Here is a 14,205-nt window from a genome sequence, read left to right as displayed (position 1 = left end):
GACATCAGGGGGCCTACAGTGTTGTGTCTCAACTAGTGTTCTCACTGTCAAAAATCCCTATTCTGAAGTTTTTCTTCTTGCACCCCAGCCCCTCCCCCGGTCTAGGCAGTGTTGTTCTTGGGCTAAATAATTCGGCGACCTCCCCTTTTCATTTATTCATTTCCTGAGGTGAAGTTGTCTGGGTCCTGTCTCCCCAGTTCAAATGCCCAGATTTGGCCCAGACAATCTCAGTTCCTCCATACTGTCTGTGAATGAGCCCCTTCACCATCCTTGACTTTCTGATCCTGGCAAGAAAGGGGTAGGGGGTAAGGAAATAAGTCAGTACTTAGAGTTGCACTCTGCCAAGAAGACCTGGGCCTTCTTTCGGCTCCTGTTTGTAAGGCTTTCCAGCAGTATGAAACGTTTGGATTACGACATAAACTTCTAATCCACTCTCGATGTTATCTCTGTGGTCTTCCCCACCCTCCGCCCCTTGAATACTAGTAGTTATTTGTTCATCTTGCTGCCTCCTGTGTTCCCAGGTTGTTTTGTTGCTTTTTGCTTACACCCCCTAACTTTCTTAGGGCCTGATATATTACTTTCCCCTCAGACCTGGCCTGCCAACATTGTTTGGCTTTCATTCATCTTATCCTGGACTTAGCTGGGAGAGAAGTAATTTGGTATAGTGCAAAGTGGATATTAGGCAATTTCTCCAAATGGATAGGTTGACGTTTCATCCTTGCTTGTTTTCCATTTTTCAAAATTTTCGTTTTAAATTGCCATCTTTGACCAAAGCTAACATTAAGCATACTTTGTGAAAGCTACAATAACAGAAAAATATGACATTAATTTATTCTGTGCTTTATGGTGTTCCCCCCTTCCCCTCACCCCCGAAATTTTTGCCTATCTATCAGTGGCAACTTGGTTGAACCAAGTTCCTGCATCACCATGGTAACTAATGCCTAGCTATTTTCTGGCTGTGTAATTTTTCCTGGAACCTGAAGGCGGCAGTAGAATCAGATGAGGTTTACGTGGGTTGAGAGCTTAGGAAAGAGTGGATTTCTCTGGCTTGTGTGGCAAGGTCAGTCACTTTAGTCTGATGTAGAAGGAGAGAAACGTGAAGGCCAATTTCTCAACTGCCCCTACCTTTCTGATTCAATTCCCCATTGCCTTCAGGATTTCAATGCATGCTGCTTAGGAAGACTTTTAAACTGAGAGAAAAAGATCTTGTGATTCTGGAGACCACATTTTGTTCCAAGTGACTACCAGGGATGCGATATAATGAATACATTCCCCCAAAAAAATAAAAATCCAGGACAGACGGTCCCCATTCTTTCGATATCAGGGGATTAAGAATTTATGAACAGTTTCCACTCTGTATGCAAAGGACAGTTTCCTTTCTAGAGGAATGATTGTTGTCGTTTTCGAGGGATTGGAAAGGAAGCAGGGGACTGGCAGTCCCTGTCTGACTGGGGGCGGGGGGAGGAGAGAGAGACTGCATTTTCAGTGTGCATCCCCAGCCCTTTGCCATGCTTCAGCATGGTGCTGGTGTCAGAGCCATCCTTGGCCACTGGGAATCCCTGGGAATATCAATGGGTAGAAACTAACTTTGCCTGGGTCACCCCCTAGGGTGAGTTAAGTCTTGGCTGTCAGAGACTGTTCTTATGCCAGGAGGAGTAAGCCATATTTATTTTTACCAGGCCTCTCAGACTTTCTTGTTTGGAGTGAGAGATCCTGAAAACCATGCCAGAATGGGCTGTTTGTCTCCCTTTATTGTCCTTTGGGACATGTCCCTAGAAAATTGGTAGAGAACTGCCAATTCCTGAGGGGTCTCAGAGGCATTGGTTTCCTCAGAAACACCAGCCCCTTTCCTTCATCCTTCTAGGACAATCCAGGGAACTGAATTTCCACGATCACAATATTGCCTTACACCACACCATCACTAATGACCCTTTCAAAGGAAACACGGGGGTGCTACGGAAACAAGCTAGAAGGGGGCATGGTTTTGATCCAACTAGGGCAGGAGAATTCTTGTAACCCAGGCATCACTCAACAATTTAATTTCTAAGTACAATTCTTCTAAAAGTGATAAAAGCTTGAAGCTTCACATCTTAAGACATTAAATCAGGAGTGACTTTGCAAGCATGGGGCAGCAGCTGTAGGCATTTTTGAAAGTGGGTACCATTAGCATCTCGTGGGTTAAGTGAAGCCAGGTTTGCTGGTGAACATCCTATAATGAACAGGATATTCCCCAATAAGAAGACTTGCCAGCCTAACTAGTAAGTGGTGCTGAGCTTGGGAAACTCCTTTACAAGACCGAGAATTCAAATGTGCAAATGAGCCTCTTCATCTTTGTGAGCTCACTATCTTATTGAAAGCAATACAAGTAGAGGGGGAAGTCCTGGATTTTTTCCCCCAGGTGCTATGGGTGTGATGGTTTATGCGTGTTATCGCAGCACTAGGGAGGCTGATGTAAGAGGACTTGCAAATTGATGGCTGATCTGTGCTACACAGCAAGTTCTTAGACTAGCCTGGACTCCAGTGTAAATCACTAAAAGGCTGGTCCTATAACTATCTTCCAACTTAGGCTTATTTCATATTCATTCCCACAGTAATCTATTTATTAAGGATGGCTTATGTCAGGTACTATGGAGACAGTGATGAACAGATATATTGGGATCTCTGGAATTTATAATCTAATGGTCCTGAGGGGCTTTGTTTGCAATACAAGAATAATCCCAGAGATTAATTTAAAGTTAAATAATAGAGGGATCAAAGAAAAATGCAGGGTTCTATGACACAGAGACCTGGTTTAGATGTGGAGGTTAGAAGTATTAATACCTAAGGTGTCATCAGAGAGGCTGAGTAGAGCAAGGTTCAGTGGTAGAGCACTTGTCTAGCATTCAAGATGCACTGGATTAGATCACAACAAAGAGGAAAAGGAAGAAGGAGTCGCTGAGTTATAAGTAGCTGAGGTTGGTCTTCTGGGGCAGAAGAAACGATATGTGCAAAGACCCAGAGCCAGAGAAAGACCCATAAAACTTACCGGAAACGTATTACAGGCTTCAGAAATGGCTCAAGGGTTAAGAACACTGGCTGCTCTTTAAGGATCTAGGTTTAATTTTCAGCACCTACATCTCAGCTCACAAACATCTATAACTCCAATCCTAGGACCTAATGCCCTCTTCTGGCGTCCATGTGTACCAGGCATGCACTTAGTGCATCGATGTACATGCTGGCAAAACACTCATATATATATGGAGATAATTTTTTTTTAAAATTGAAAAAAGTTTCATAAACATAAAAATGGCAGAGCTTTTATTTATGTTGCGGGGGGGAGTTGTCTAGTTTTTTGTTTTTTTTAATCAATTTGACACAAACTTAGAGTTACTTGGAAAGAGGGAACCTTTTTTTTTTTCTTTTTTCTTTTTCTTTTTCTTTTTTGGTTAATGATTGATGAGGATGGCCCAGCCTCTACGGGTGGTGTTGCTCTGGACAGGTAGTCCTGAGTTATATAAGAAAGCAAAGTGAGCCAGCCCTTAAGCAGGCTGTTTTTCTGTTTTTTTTTTTTGGTTTTTTTGTTTTTTTGTTTTTTTCCTCTTGTGGGCTCAGCTTTAGTTTCTGTCGTGAGTTCCTGTTTTGGCTTCCCTCAATGGTTGACTGTAATCTGTAAGCCTAAGAAACTCTTTCTTTGGTCACCAAAATAGGTTTTTGGTCAGAGTTTTTTTGTGTGTGTGTTTTGTTTTTTTTTTTTTTCAGCAACAGAAAGCAAACTAGGCAGAGGCACCTACTAGATCCTGGGAGCAGTGGGCGTCTCAGAGGACAGTATCTCTGCAACGCTCTGCTCGTATGTTAGTTTGGTTTTGGGTTAATAGGGGTCTCGTATAGCATCTACTAGTTGAATTCATCATGAAACCAAAGATGACTTTGAACTCCTAATTCTCCTGCCTCCACCTCCTGTGAGTGCTGGGATTACAGACATGTGCCACCATGTCCAATTTCAGCTTCTGTGCTTTCTGGCATCAGTTCCAGCGCCCACATTTTTTCTCCCTAGCTCAGCAGTGAAACTTGAGCCAGGACCTGGGGCATATGACTGATTTTATACCCTAGCCTAACTTGGGGCACACCCTGAAAGGTGGGGCTTTGCAGAACATTTTTATCTCCTGCAAGCTTGATAGTCACACACCTGACACAGATAGCTAGAGCCTTTGCAGAGAGGGGTTTGCTTATCGTAGCTACAAAGATAAACGTAGAGTGGCGGATGACTAGACCTACAAAGTGCTTGTTCAAAAGCAAATACAAGTCATAAAAATCCACGTGGATGGTGTCTGTTTTCACGAGCGGCCCTTTAGAATTTATGCTCCGTGAAGCAACCATTTCCTAAAGCCCTCCCTTTTCTCCTGCCCAGCAAGGTTCTTCACTGAAGTCCTCCTGCTCTCCCCCCTCGCTCACTGTGTTCTCGCCACGACGCCATTCCTTCAACTCTGAAGCAGGCCATCGTTGCTGCCATAGAAACTTTGCATGCGCTGTGTCTTCTTCGCATGTTGTCTCCCTGCACACATAAGGCTCAGCGTCACAAACTCAGAGATGCCACCAGTTGCCACCATAAAGTCGTCTTGGCCCCACCCACTCACCACCCTTACCCTGCTTACTTCTGCAGCTGCAGCACTCGGGCAGGCTTGGAAATGAGGCTTGTTTGTTGTTTTGTGCTTATTGTCTCATTCCACGCCACTGAATAATTAGATCTAATGGTGTGGGGTCTTATTTATTTTATTCTCTACTACCTTAAAATTCTGCCTGCCACATACGGCTCAACACTTCTTTTTGGATAAATGAATAAAAAGCAGACAGCCTGCCAAGTATGGGAAAAGGCAGAGCAGAGTAAGACAGGATTGCTAACTCCAAAGATTCTCAGAACCTGATGGAGAGGAAGATCTTGTGGTGGGAGCATGAACACAGGCCATAAACACAGAGAGGAGGCAATCCGTGAGTGTGAGGTAGCTGGACACTGGATATGGGGGATATTTTTGCTGGGTAAAGAAAGGAGATATAATTCAAATAGGAGAGATGGCACAAACATAACCAAAAATAATCCAAAATGTCTGCCACGTTTGAAGATGGATCCATAGTCTTTTGTGGCTTGGGAAAACCAAAGCTGAGATCTTAATCAGCTATTGATAAAAAAAAAGTGTGTATCAATTAAATATCCCCAATATATTTTTACAGGTTTATTTAATGAACATCTACTAAGTTCTTGCAAAATATAAAGTGAGGTTTTTTTTTAAGGTTTAAATATGTATTTAAATGCATGCAGTGCTGGAGGAGACCAGAAGACAGTGTCAAATTCCCCTGGAACTGGAGTTACAGATGGTTGTGAGCAGTCATATGGGCATTTAAGTACTTGGAATCAAACTCCAGTCTTCTGGAAAAGCATCCTAGCCATCTCTCCAGCCCCAAAGTCTTATTGTTGAAATTCATTTTTTCTGATGTGTGTGTGTGTGTGTGTGTGTGTGAGAGAGAGAGAGAGAGAGAGAGAGAGAGAGAGAGAGAGAGAAAGAGAGACAGAGACAGAGATGGAAGAAAAGAGGGAAGGAAAGAGGGAAGGGGAAAGGGAAAGACAGAGAAAGTGAAAGATAGCAAGTTGAAATAGAGTCTTGCTGTATAGCTCAGATTGATCTAGAACTTGTGGTCTTACTTTTTATACCTCTGATTCTACACAGTTGGGATACTACCCCGGGGAAAGAGAAGAGCTGGGCGAGTGGGTTAACAACAGACTTTCTTTAACTGACATTGAAACTTTTACTCCTCTAGGAAAATCTTAATAGGCTAATGCAAATAATTTAAGATTTTTTTTACCCCCCCCCCCCAAGACAGGGTTTCTCTGTGTAGTCCTGGCTGTCCTGGAACTCACTTTGTAGACCAGGCTGGCCTCGAACTCAGAAATCGCCTGCCTCTGCCTCCCGAGTGCTGGGATTAAAGGAGTGTGCCACCACTGCCTGGCTTATGGTGAAATTCTGTTGAGAGAGAGAGAGAGAGAGAGAGAGAGAGAGAGAGAGAGAGAGAGAGAGAGAGAAGTCTTATAAGATCAGAAGAGTTACAGATTTAGGGTTTAGGGATCAGGGCAAAATCTAAGTCCTATTCAGTTATTCAGTCTAGGTTTATTCTCTTAATAATTTATATCACAGAGAGTAAGGTCTGGTTTCCTTTAAAGGTTACATGGGTCTATTGTTCATGTATTTCCTAACTAATTTTGAAGCTGTATGGTTATTCATCCTTTTTGACAAATTTCTTAGCTTTACTAAGTATATTATATACACACAGAAACAAATGTTGTGTGTGCACGAGTGTGAGTGTGTGTGTAAGTGTGTGTGTGTGTGTGTGTGTGTGTGTAGTTTTGTGGTTTTTGTTTGTTTTAGATGAGATCTCAAGCAGCTCCGCTGGCCTTGGACTCTCCGTGATTCCAGGAAAGACTTTGAACTCCTGACCCTTCTGCTCTCACCTCAGAAGTGCTAGGATTCCGTGACTATCCACCAAAAGAGAGGTACAAACAAATAAAACAAACAGTACAGTGTGCATGGGCATTCGGGTATGTATCACGTGGTGACTGGCCTCTGGGGAAACCGGCAGTGGGGGTGTTTAGCGTCAATCTAGTAGAATGCGTAGTTAACAGATAGAAAACAAGGAGGAGGTGTGTGTGTGTGTGTGTGTGTGTGTGTGTGTGTGTGTGTGTGTGTAATAGAGTGATATAGTACTTACCTAGCATTCATACCTTAGGTTTGTAGTCTCAACATTGGAAGGAGGGGGGCAGGAAGAGAGGGGGAGAGAGAGAGAGAGAGAGAGAGAATATCCAAGGCTTCCCACATACTAAGCAACACACTTTACCAATTGACTACATCCCTAGCCCACTGGTTGGGTTTTGGTGTTTTCTATCTTTAATTTTATTATTTATCTAGAGGTGGAATTTCACTGTGTTGCCCAGGCTAATTCTGAACTCTTGGTTTCAAGGCTTACTTTGGTCTCAGGCTTCTAAGTAGCTATGACTATAGGCCTGTGCCACCACCATCAGTTAGTACCTTCCATTTTGGGGGCATCTTTATTAAATAAATTTGTTTTATGAACTGTTTGCTAAGGGGTCATAAATCCCATGGATTGAATGACCTTTGCTTTTGAGTCCTACAGTCTATAAGGAAGCTAATGCATTCACCAGGGATTTATTGTGCACCTGCCTTCTGGCAGACACTGTGAACAGCCCTTGACGTTTAGAGATGAATGAAGACAGGCAGCCTTGACTTTCAAGGAATGTGCATTCTAGCAGAGGACTTTACAAATAACAACAGCAATAACAACTTTGGAAGATGAGGTGACACATATCTGTAGTTCCAGCTCTGAGACAGAGGCTAGGACAATCTGAGCTCAAGGTCAGCATGATCTATACAACTAAACCCTGTGGAGAAGGTGGAGGATCAGAAATTCCCTTCCCTTACAAGGGATTTGACAACATAATTACCAAATTTTTGTAGCCTTTGAAAATATGAAAAAAACCAAGAAGGTAAAAGTCTCTAATTGCCTTTAGCTCCAGTTAAATTTAGGCAATGTCCTTTTAACTATGTATAAAGCCTTAGTGATTCTTAAATACCCAAGAGTTTAAGGACATCTCTTTCTTTCTTTTCTTTCTTTGTTTGTTTCTTTTTTTTGTTTGTTTGTTTTGAGGCAGTCTCAGTATGTGGCTCAGGCTGGCCTCAAACTCAGAGGCTCACCTCCCTCTGCCTTCTGAGGGCTGAGATTAAAGGCATGTGCCGATACTCCTGGCATGACATTTTCTTTATATTTGACTTTTTCCCAGAACTCTGGTCTGTTGACTTGTATGGCAATTCATAATGATTAGATAGCATTTTTAAAATGTGTACATGTTGCATCTCAGGCAGTGACATAACCCTTAGCCGCCTCTGTGCTTTTCGAAAGCTTTATGTCTTTCAAGAATTGCCCAGTGGCTCAGCACTCACTTCATGACCTGAATTTCTTAGTGGCTGTTTTGCCTTTAGCATCCTTCTGCCAGATGAACTGACAAAGCGCATCCTAGTTTCTCGAACCTGTTTTGTAGCACAATAATCCAACTTTCATTTCTTCTTTCCTTGCTGTTTCCCTGAGGTTAAAAACCATGTGTTTACTTTTCTGTAGTCTTCACCTTTTTTTCTTTATCCGTCCTAACTAGGTCATTTGCAGACCTAAACATATCTATTAAATTTCTCTTTACGCAATCAGACATTATAGTGTAGTAAGTTGACAAATCAGTATGTCCCAACGTGGGTGCATCTTCGATTTGGGCTTGGTGTCTTCATTCTACCCTATGGGAAGAGCCTGTTCTAGTCTTTGCTGCTTTTTGCTTTTTTAATACGTGTATACAATGTATCTTGATCCCATCCACCCACAACCCTCCCCCTCAGACTTCCCCAGTGTGTCAACGTGTTCACTCTCTTGTATCCTTTATTTCTGTAAGCCACTGAGTTTCATTTAGTGTTGCTTGACTGACAGGCCTTGATCCAGAGTTTCAGTGAGTTCATGAAGACACAGCCGTGTCAGGTCCAGAAGCCCTTATTCACCGCATTCTTTGCCACCCTTTGGCTTACATGCTTTCTGCCCCCTCTTTAGAAGGCAGTTTGCAACATGTCCATTTAGCAGAACAACAGTAGTAGAAACTGTTCCTAGGGTCTGTGACCTTCCAAGCCAATATAAGACTCGAATTCCCTCCTGTGCAGCAGGGTCTCAAACCAGTCAGTGAGTCCTTGGTTGTCCCCACAGTCTTGCCTGGTAGGTTGGTATTGTATGTGCCTCTGTTTATGGAGGCTGGAGGAGGAAAAAAAAAATCTACCTCTATTGCTCTTCACCTTGTCCCCTTGACATAGAATCTCTCACTGAACCTGGAGCTTGCTTGTTCTTCATTTCTGCTGGTCGTCAGTAAGCCCCAGTGATCCTGCTGTCTCCACTTCTGCCTCCCCAGTACTGTGATTATAAGCACATGCAGCCATGCCCATTTTTAATGTGTGTGTGTGTGTGTGTGTGTGTGTGTGTGTGTGTGTTTTAGGGATCTGAAGTCAGCAAGAGCTCTTACTGAGCCATTTTTGACCCAGCCCTGCCATGTGCTTTTTGGGTTTTGGGTGTTTTGTTTTGTTTTGTTTGTTTTCCCCAGGAGTGTGGAGTCATCTTTTGATTGATTGATTTGTCTAAGTGATTATTTGTTTTAGTAAATTTTTAGAAATATGTTATGATAATCCTGAAAATCCACCTAAATTGAAGGCTAATATTTTTTCACTAACTCTCAACTGGATCACAAAATATATACCTCTAGAACTCTTTTATATATTTATTTAAAAAAATATATATATATATATTTGTGTGTGTGTGTGTGTGTGTGTGTGTGTGTGTGTGAGTGCAGATGCATGCAGAGTCCAGAAGAGGGTGCTAGATCACCTGGTGCTGGAGTTATACAAGGTTGTGAGCCTCCCAGTGTGGGTGTTGGGAACTGAACTCAGTTCCTCTGCAAGAGCAGTGCACACTCATAACTACTGAGCCATCTCCCCAGCTCTCATCTCTATTCTAAAACCGAATGTGCATGTTTCACTGAAAAATCAGTCTACCATGTATGTGTTGCCAAATTATGTAATGTGTGACCAGAGAGAAATCCCCAAATCAGTGGCTTCTCCTTGGAAGCACAAACATTATCAGAAAGGTCATCATACTTATCATTGTTTGCTTTCAGTTCTTAATAGATGGATAATTCGAAGGATATAGAAAAAAAATACCAAGAAAGAAGACATAGTTAGTAATTACACCAGTAGGAACAGCCAATATATTTCTATGAAATCCCTGATATTTAAAGCTCTAGACTAGTAACCTCTTGTCCTTTCTAGGCTTCCTTACAAATACAGTGTTTAGAACACTTAGAGTGGAAGACTAGCTTTTAGCATAAGGATCCTTGGAACTTTAACAGAAGGAATGGAACTGTAGAAAAGACCTACACATCTCTCCAGCGATGACATCTTGTTCTTATTTAGCTTTCTTTGAGTCATTAACAGTCAGGCGCCACTGGTGCTGAAACTTATCATTATTATAACCGCAAATGGGTTAATGTCCAAACAAAGCTCTATTCTTGGGGCTGGTTCCCAGCTTCACCACACAGACCCCAATAGCAGCACTCTCCAAGTCCCAGGATAATGTTCCACAAATAAGAGGATGTCAAGTGTGTAGCCTGAATTCAAAACTTTCTGCTTTTATCTGGGAGCTCCCAGTCGCTTGCAAGACAGAACAAAAAGAAAAATAAGTAAATAAACACCAACCCAACAATCCCTAAAAAAGATTGTGTGGTTTAGTGGTCAGACCACTAGCCTGGATGTTGATGTAGTGGAGATCCACTTCCAGCCCTCCCACTGGCTAGATGGATGATATTAAGCAAGTCCCTTTTTTTATGACCCATGCCTCAGTTCTCCTACTTAGAAACAGGGTAATTGCCTTAGTTCTCATGAGGACACATGAAAATATGTGAAAATCATCTGAAAATCAGATTTCTTGGGAGTAAGACAACATGGTCATCGTTAACAAATACCATCCTAGAGATAGGGTTGTAGCCAGTTGATAGAGTGCTTGACTAACATGGCTGCTTTCCATACCAGCTTCAAATAAAACAGACTTGGTGTTCCATGCTTATAATCTCAGCAATCCAGAGATGGAGGCAGGGGGATCAGAAGTTCAAGGTCATCTTTGGCAACCTAGTGAGTTTCAGGCCAGCCTGAGATATGTAAGACTCTATCTCAATTTTTAAAATTTTATTATTACTCTATTTACATTACAATAATAATAAGCCCAATATGAAAAATCATTAAATTTCTATACCCTCAAGCTGCATGGAGGAGGGGTAGAGGAAGGAGAAGTTAATTATTTTTAACAAAACTTGCAGGACTTCATATCAACAACTACCAACCTGGAAAATTCATTACCTCAGAACACCAAACACTGTCCCTTGTGTGGCTCTGTCCCTTTCTCCTTACCACATCCAAATTCAGAGTGACTCACAGGAGCCTAGAATTGAGACATATATACAAATTTAAGGGAAAGGGAGAATTACAAGGTCTGAGTAGCTCCTTTGGGGAGACTAAGAATAGGCCCCTCAGAACATAAGAGAAGAGCCTCCTCTTTACTTACTCCAGTGTAGGTGGTCTGTGGGATTCCCAGTCACTCCTTTGATGACATCAATTTCGTTTTCTTTCTTTGTCACAAAACCTCTCCTCTTTCGAAAACTTCTCCTTGTTGAAGGGGCAGGGACTTACTTCAAAACAAAACAAAACAAAACAAAACAAAACAAAAGTGAGGATCGAGTGGCTTTTTCTGCTAGGTTTGGACTGTGACACTGTACAGATCTCTTTCCTGTTCTTGCACAGAGAGAGGAGATAAGAAAATCTGGTTATTTGAAAAGAAAGGAATAGTCTTTCTTCTTCAGAAAGGATAGAGCTGAGGATATGTAATAAATGCTCTAGTTTCTGACCCATTTCCTTTGAGAAATGAAGTGACTTTGTAGGAAAAAGGAAAGGCACTTGGACAAGATGTCAAATAATAGGAAGTAGAAGCAGTCTCAAACGGCTAAAGGGAATTTGAGAGGAATGGTCATTAACTTACAGAGGACTTGATGAGTAGTTTTAAAAATTGCATTTTACCGGGTGTAGGGGCACACACCTTTAAAACATTAAAACCTCTGAGAGCTGCAGGCTCAGGCAGATCTCTTAAATTCAAGGCTATCCTGGTCTACACATCAAGTTCTAAGCCCGACTGGGCAATACAGTGAGACCCTGTCGAGATATATATTTGGGGCAGGGGATTTGTGGAGGTCAGAGGACAACTTGGAGGAGTTGGTAGGCTGTTTTCACCACATGGGGTCCCTTGGATTGCTCAGTGGCCCTTAGTAGTATCTCTATGCTAAAGACGTATCCCCGACCTCCAGAAGCTGCCAAGATACAAAGAACATTTTGTACCAACTTGAAAGAGTAAATCCTAAAAGTGATTAATAATAGATAATGAGATCTCAGTGTTAGGCGAGGCCATACATGATCATTATTGTTAGAATAAACAGAAACTATGAAATCCAGAAATTGCAGATATGAGCCACTGATAGTAATTCTTCAGCATCACAAAATACGACACATTCAGAGAATTTAATTCACAGATTCTAAAACCAAATCCCAAAAATAGGAGTTAAAGAAAATCAGACTCTAAGTGACTGCTTCCGGAACTTGTGTGATAGGCTCTACGTTGCCAGTCGGAGACTGTTTACGTGACACCCTCTCAGCCTTCTAGTTCTCCTCTGGCCGCCTGGGTGCCATGGCAACAGAGACAGGCTGTAACCTGGGTTCCGGAAGAAGAAAGCTGGAGCGTGGAAACTACCCGGTCAAAGGATGCTGAGTCCCGAGCGCCTAGCTCTACCGGACTACGAGTATCTGGGTAGGGGCTTTTTTCAGCGTCGGGAAAAGAAAGGAGTAATGTGTTAGGGGAAGGAGTGGGTAGGAGACAGGGGCGGAGCCTGAACGGTAGCGGGTCTGGATGGGACGGGAGGACAGAAAGAAGGGGTTCTAGGGCCTGAGCCTGAATGTAGGGCCAAACCTGGATGAAAAATAACATTTATGGAGTAAAGAATGGCTGAATTATATGGACTGGCTCTCAGGCAATGAGGACTGCATTCTAAGTAACACAATTAAGAATCTGAGGCCCCAAACAAGGCTATTATTGATAGGTTTGTATTGACGCAAACTTGGCATCTGAAATGACTTCAGTCATTTTGTAAATAATAATTTTGCCTTCATAGTGCACGGTTATTTCGAGCTTTTCATTTTCATTAGGCATTCTGCACGAGGTAAGCATTTTGCATGCAGCATTATCATAGAAGGGATTGCTGTGTTTGCTACTTTACAGATGGAGACACTAAGGCTAAAGAGACAATTGCATAAGACCTCATACAGTTAGTATTAGGATCAGATTTTCCCCTTGCAGAACTTGACCTTACCCTTGAGCTAAGGCTGTGTGGTACTAAGTACTGTACTTTGCTAAGCACCCTGCAGTGAGTGTGTAACACATTTACTGTATACGTTTGTGTATACACTTATTTTTTTAAAACATTTTTTATGATATTTATTTTTTATTTATATAAGTACACTGCAGCTGTCTTCAGACACACATTAGAAGAGTGCATTGGATCCCATTACAGTTGGTTGTGAGCCACCATGTGGTTGCTAGAAATTGAACTCAGGACCTGTGGCAGAGCAGTCAGTGCTCTTAACCGCTGAGCCATCTCTCCAGACCTTGTGTATACACTTATATGCACACATACACATTTAAAAGTTCATAGCTTAAACATTTAGAGTAGTTTTAAACTTAAAGAGGACTGAGCTGATAGTAGAGTTTTTTCCCTCTGTATCTTCTATTTAGCTTCTATTATTAATTTCTTGTGTTAGTGTGGTACATTTCTTGCAACTGAATATTAGCTCAGTGTGATTACCAACAGCCTATAGTTTATATTAGGGTCCACTCTTTGTATTGTACAGTTTTCTGGACTTGGACAAATTCATATTCTCATATATCCACATTAAGATGTAAAACAATCTTTTCATGGTTAAAACTCCTCTGTGCATCCCCCATTCATTCACCCCTCTCCTTGCTCCTTTCCTTTCCATGACTGATCTTATTGACTTCTAAAGTTTTGCCCCTTTGAGAATAATGGGAATCATTCAGTGTATAAGCTCTTCAGATGGCCTCTTTCGTGTTTCAGTAGGTGTTTAGGTTCCCCCTTGTCGTTTTGTGTCTTGATACTCATTTCTTTACATGGATGAATAACATTTTATTATATGAATGTACCATACACATTTTAAAATAAAATACAACTCTGTATACATATTTTGTTTATGTTTTGAGAATTGATCTCACTATGTAGCCTTGGTTGGCCTTGAACTCACAGAGATCCTCCTGCCTCTGTCTACCCAGTGTTGGACTCAAAGGAGTGAGTTTCCAGACCTGGCAGATGGTTAAAATTTCTTGATCATTTGAAAAGTTGATTCAAAATTGTTTTTTAAATAAAAAGATATTTATCTTGGGGGATGGAGAGATAGCTTAGCAGTTAAGAGCTCTTGCTACTTTTCCAGAGGAACTGAGTTTGGGCTGTAGCACCTACCTACCTACCTGTGACTCCAG

The 14,205-nt window shown here is 41.8% G+C and overlaps 1 protein-coding gene across 2 annotated transcripts in view; it reads left to right on the top strand.

The window, feature by feature from the left end:
- Window positions 1–12,319: 12,319 nt before the first annotated feature.
- The window catches only part of 1110051M20Rik (RIKEN cDNA 1110051M20 gene), a 171,475-nt gene continuing 169,589 nt past the window's right edge, over window positions 12,320–14,205 (top strand). For both annotated transcript variants that reach the window (NM_001311144.1, NM_175123.5), the window contains exon 1: window positions 12,320–12,465. In NM_001311144.1, coding sequence (NP_001298073.1) covers window positions 12,420–12,465 — 46 coding nt within the window. In that variant the 5' untranslated portion in view covers window positions 12,320–12,419. The remainder of the gene's footprint in view (window positions 12,466–14,205) is intronic.

This window comes from Mus musculus, chromosome 2, assembly GCF_000001635.26.
Source record: "Mus musculus strain C57BL/6J chromosome 2, GRCm38.p6 C57BL/6J".
Lineage (NCBI taxonomy): Eukaryota > Metazoa > Chordata > Mammalia > Rodentia > Muridae > Mus > Mus musculus.
The sequence above is the reverse complement of the archived record's forward strand: the minus strand, read 5'-3'. Positions and strand labels throughout refer to the sequence as shown.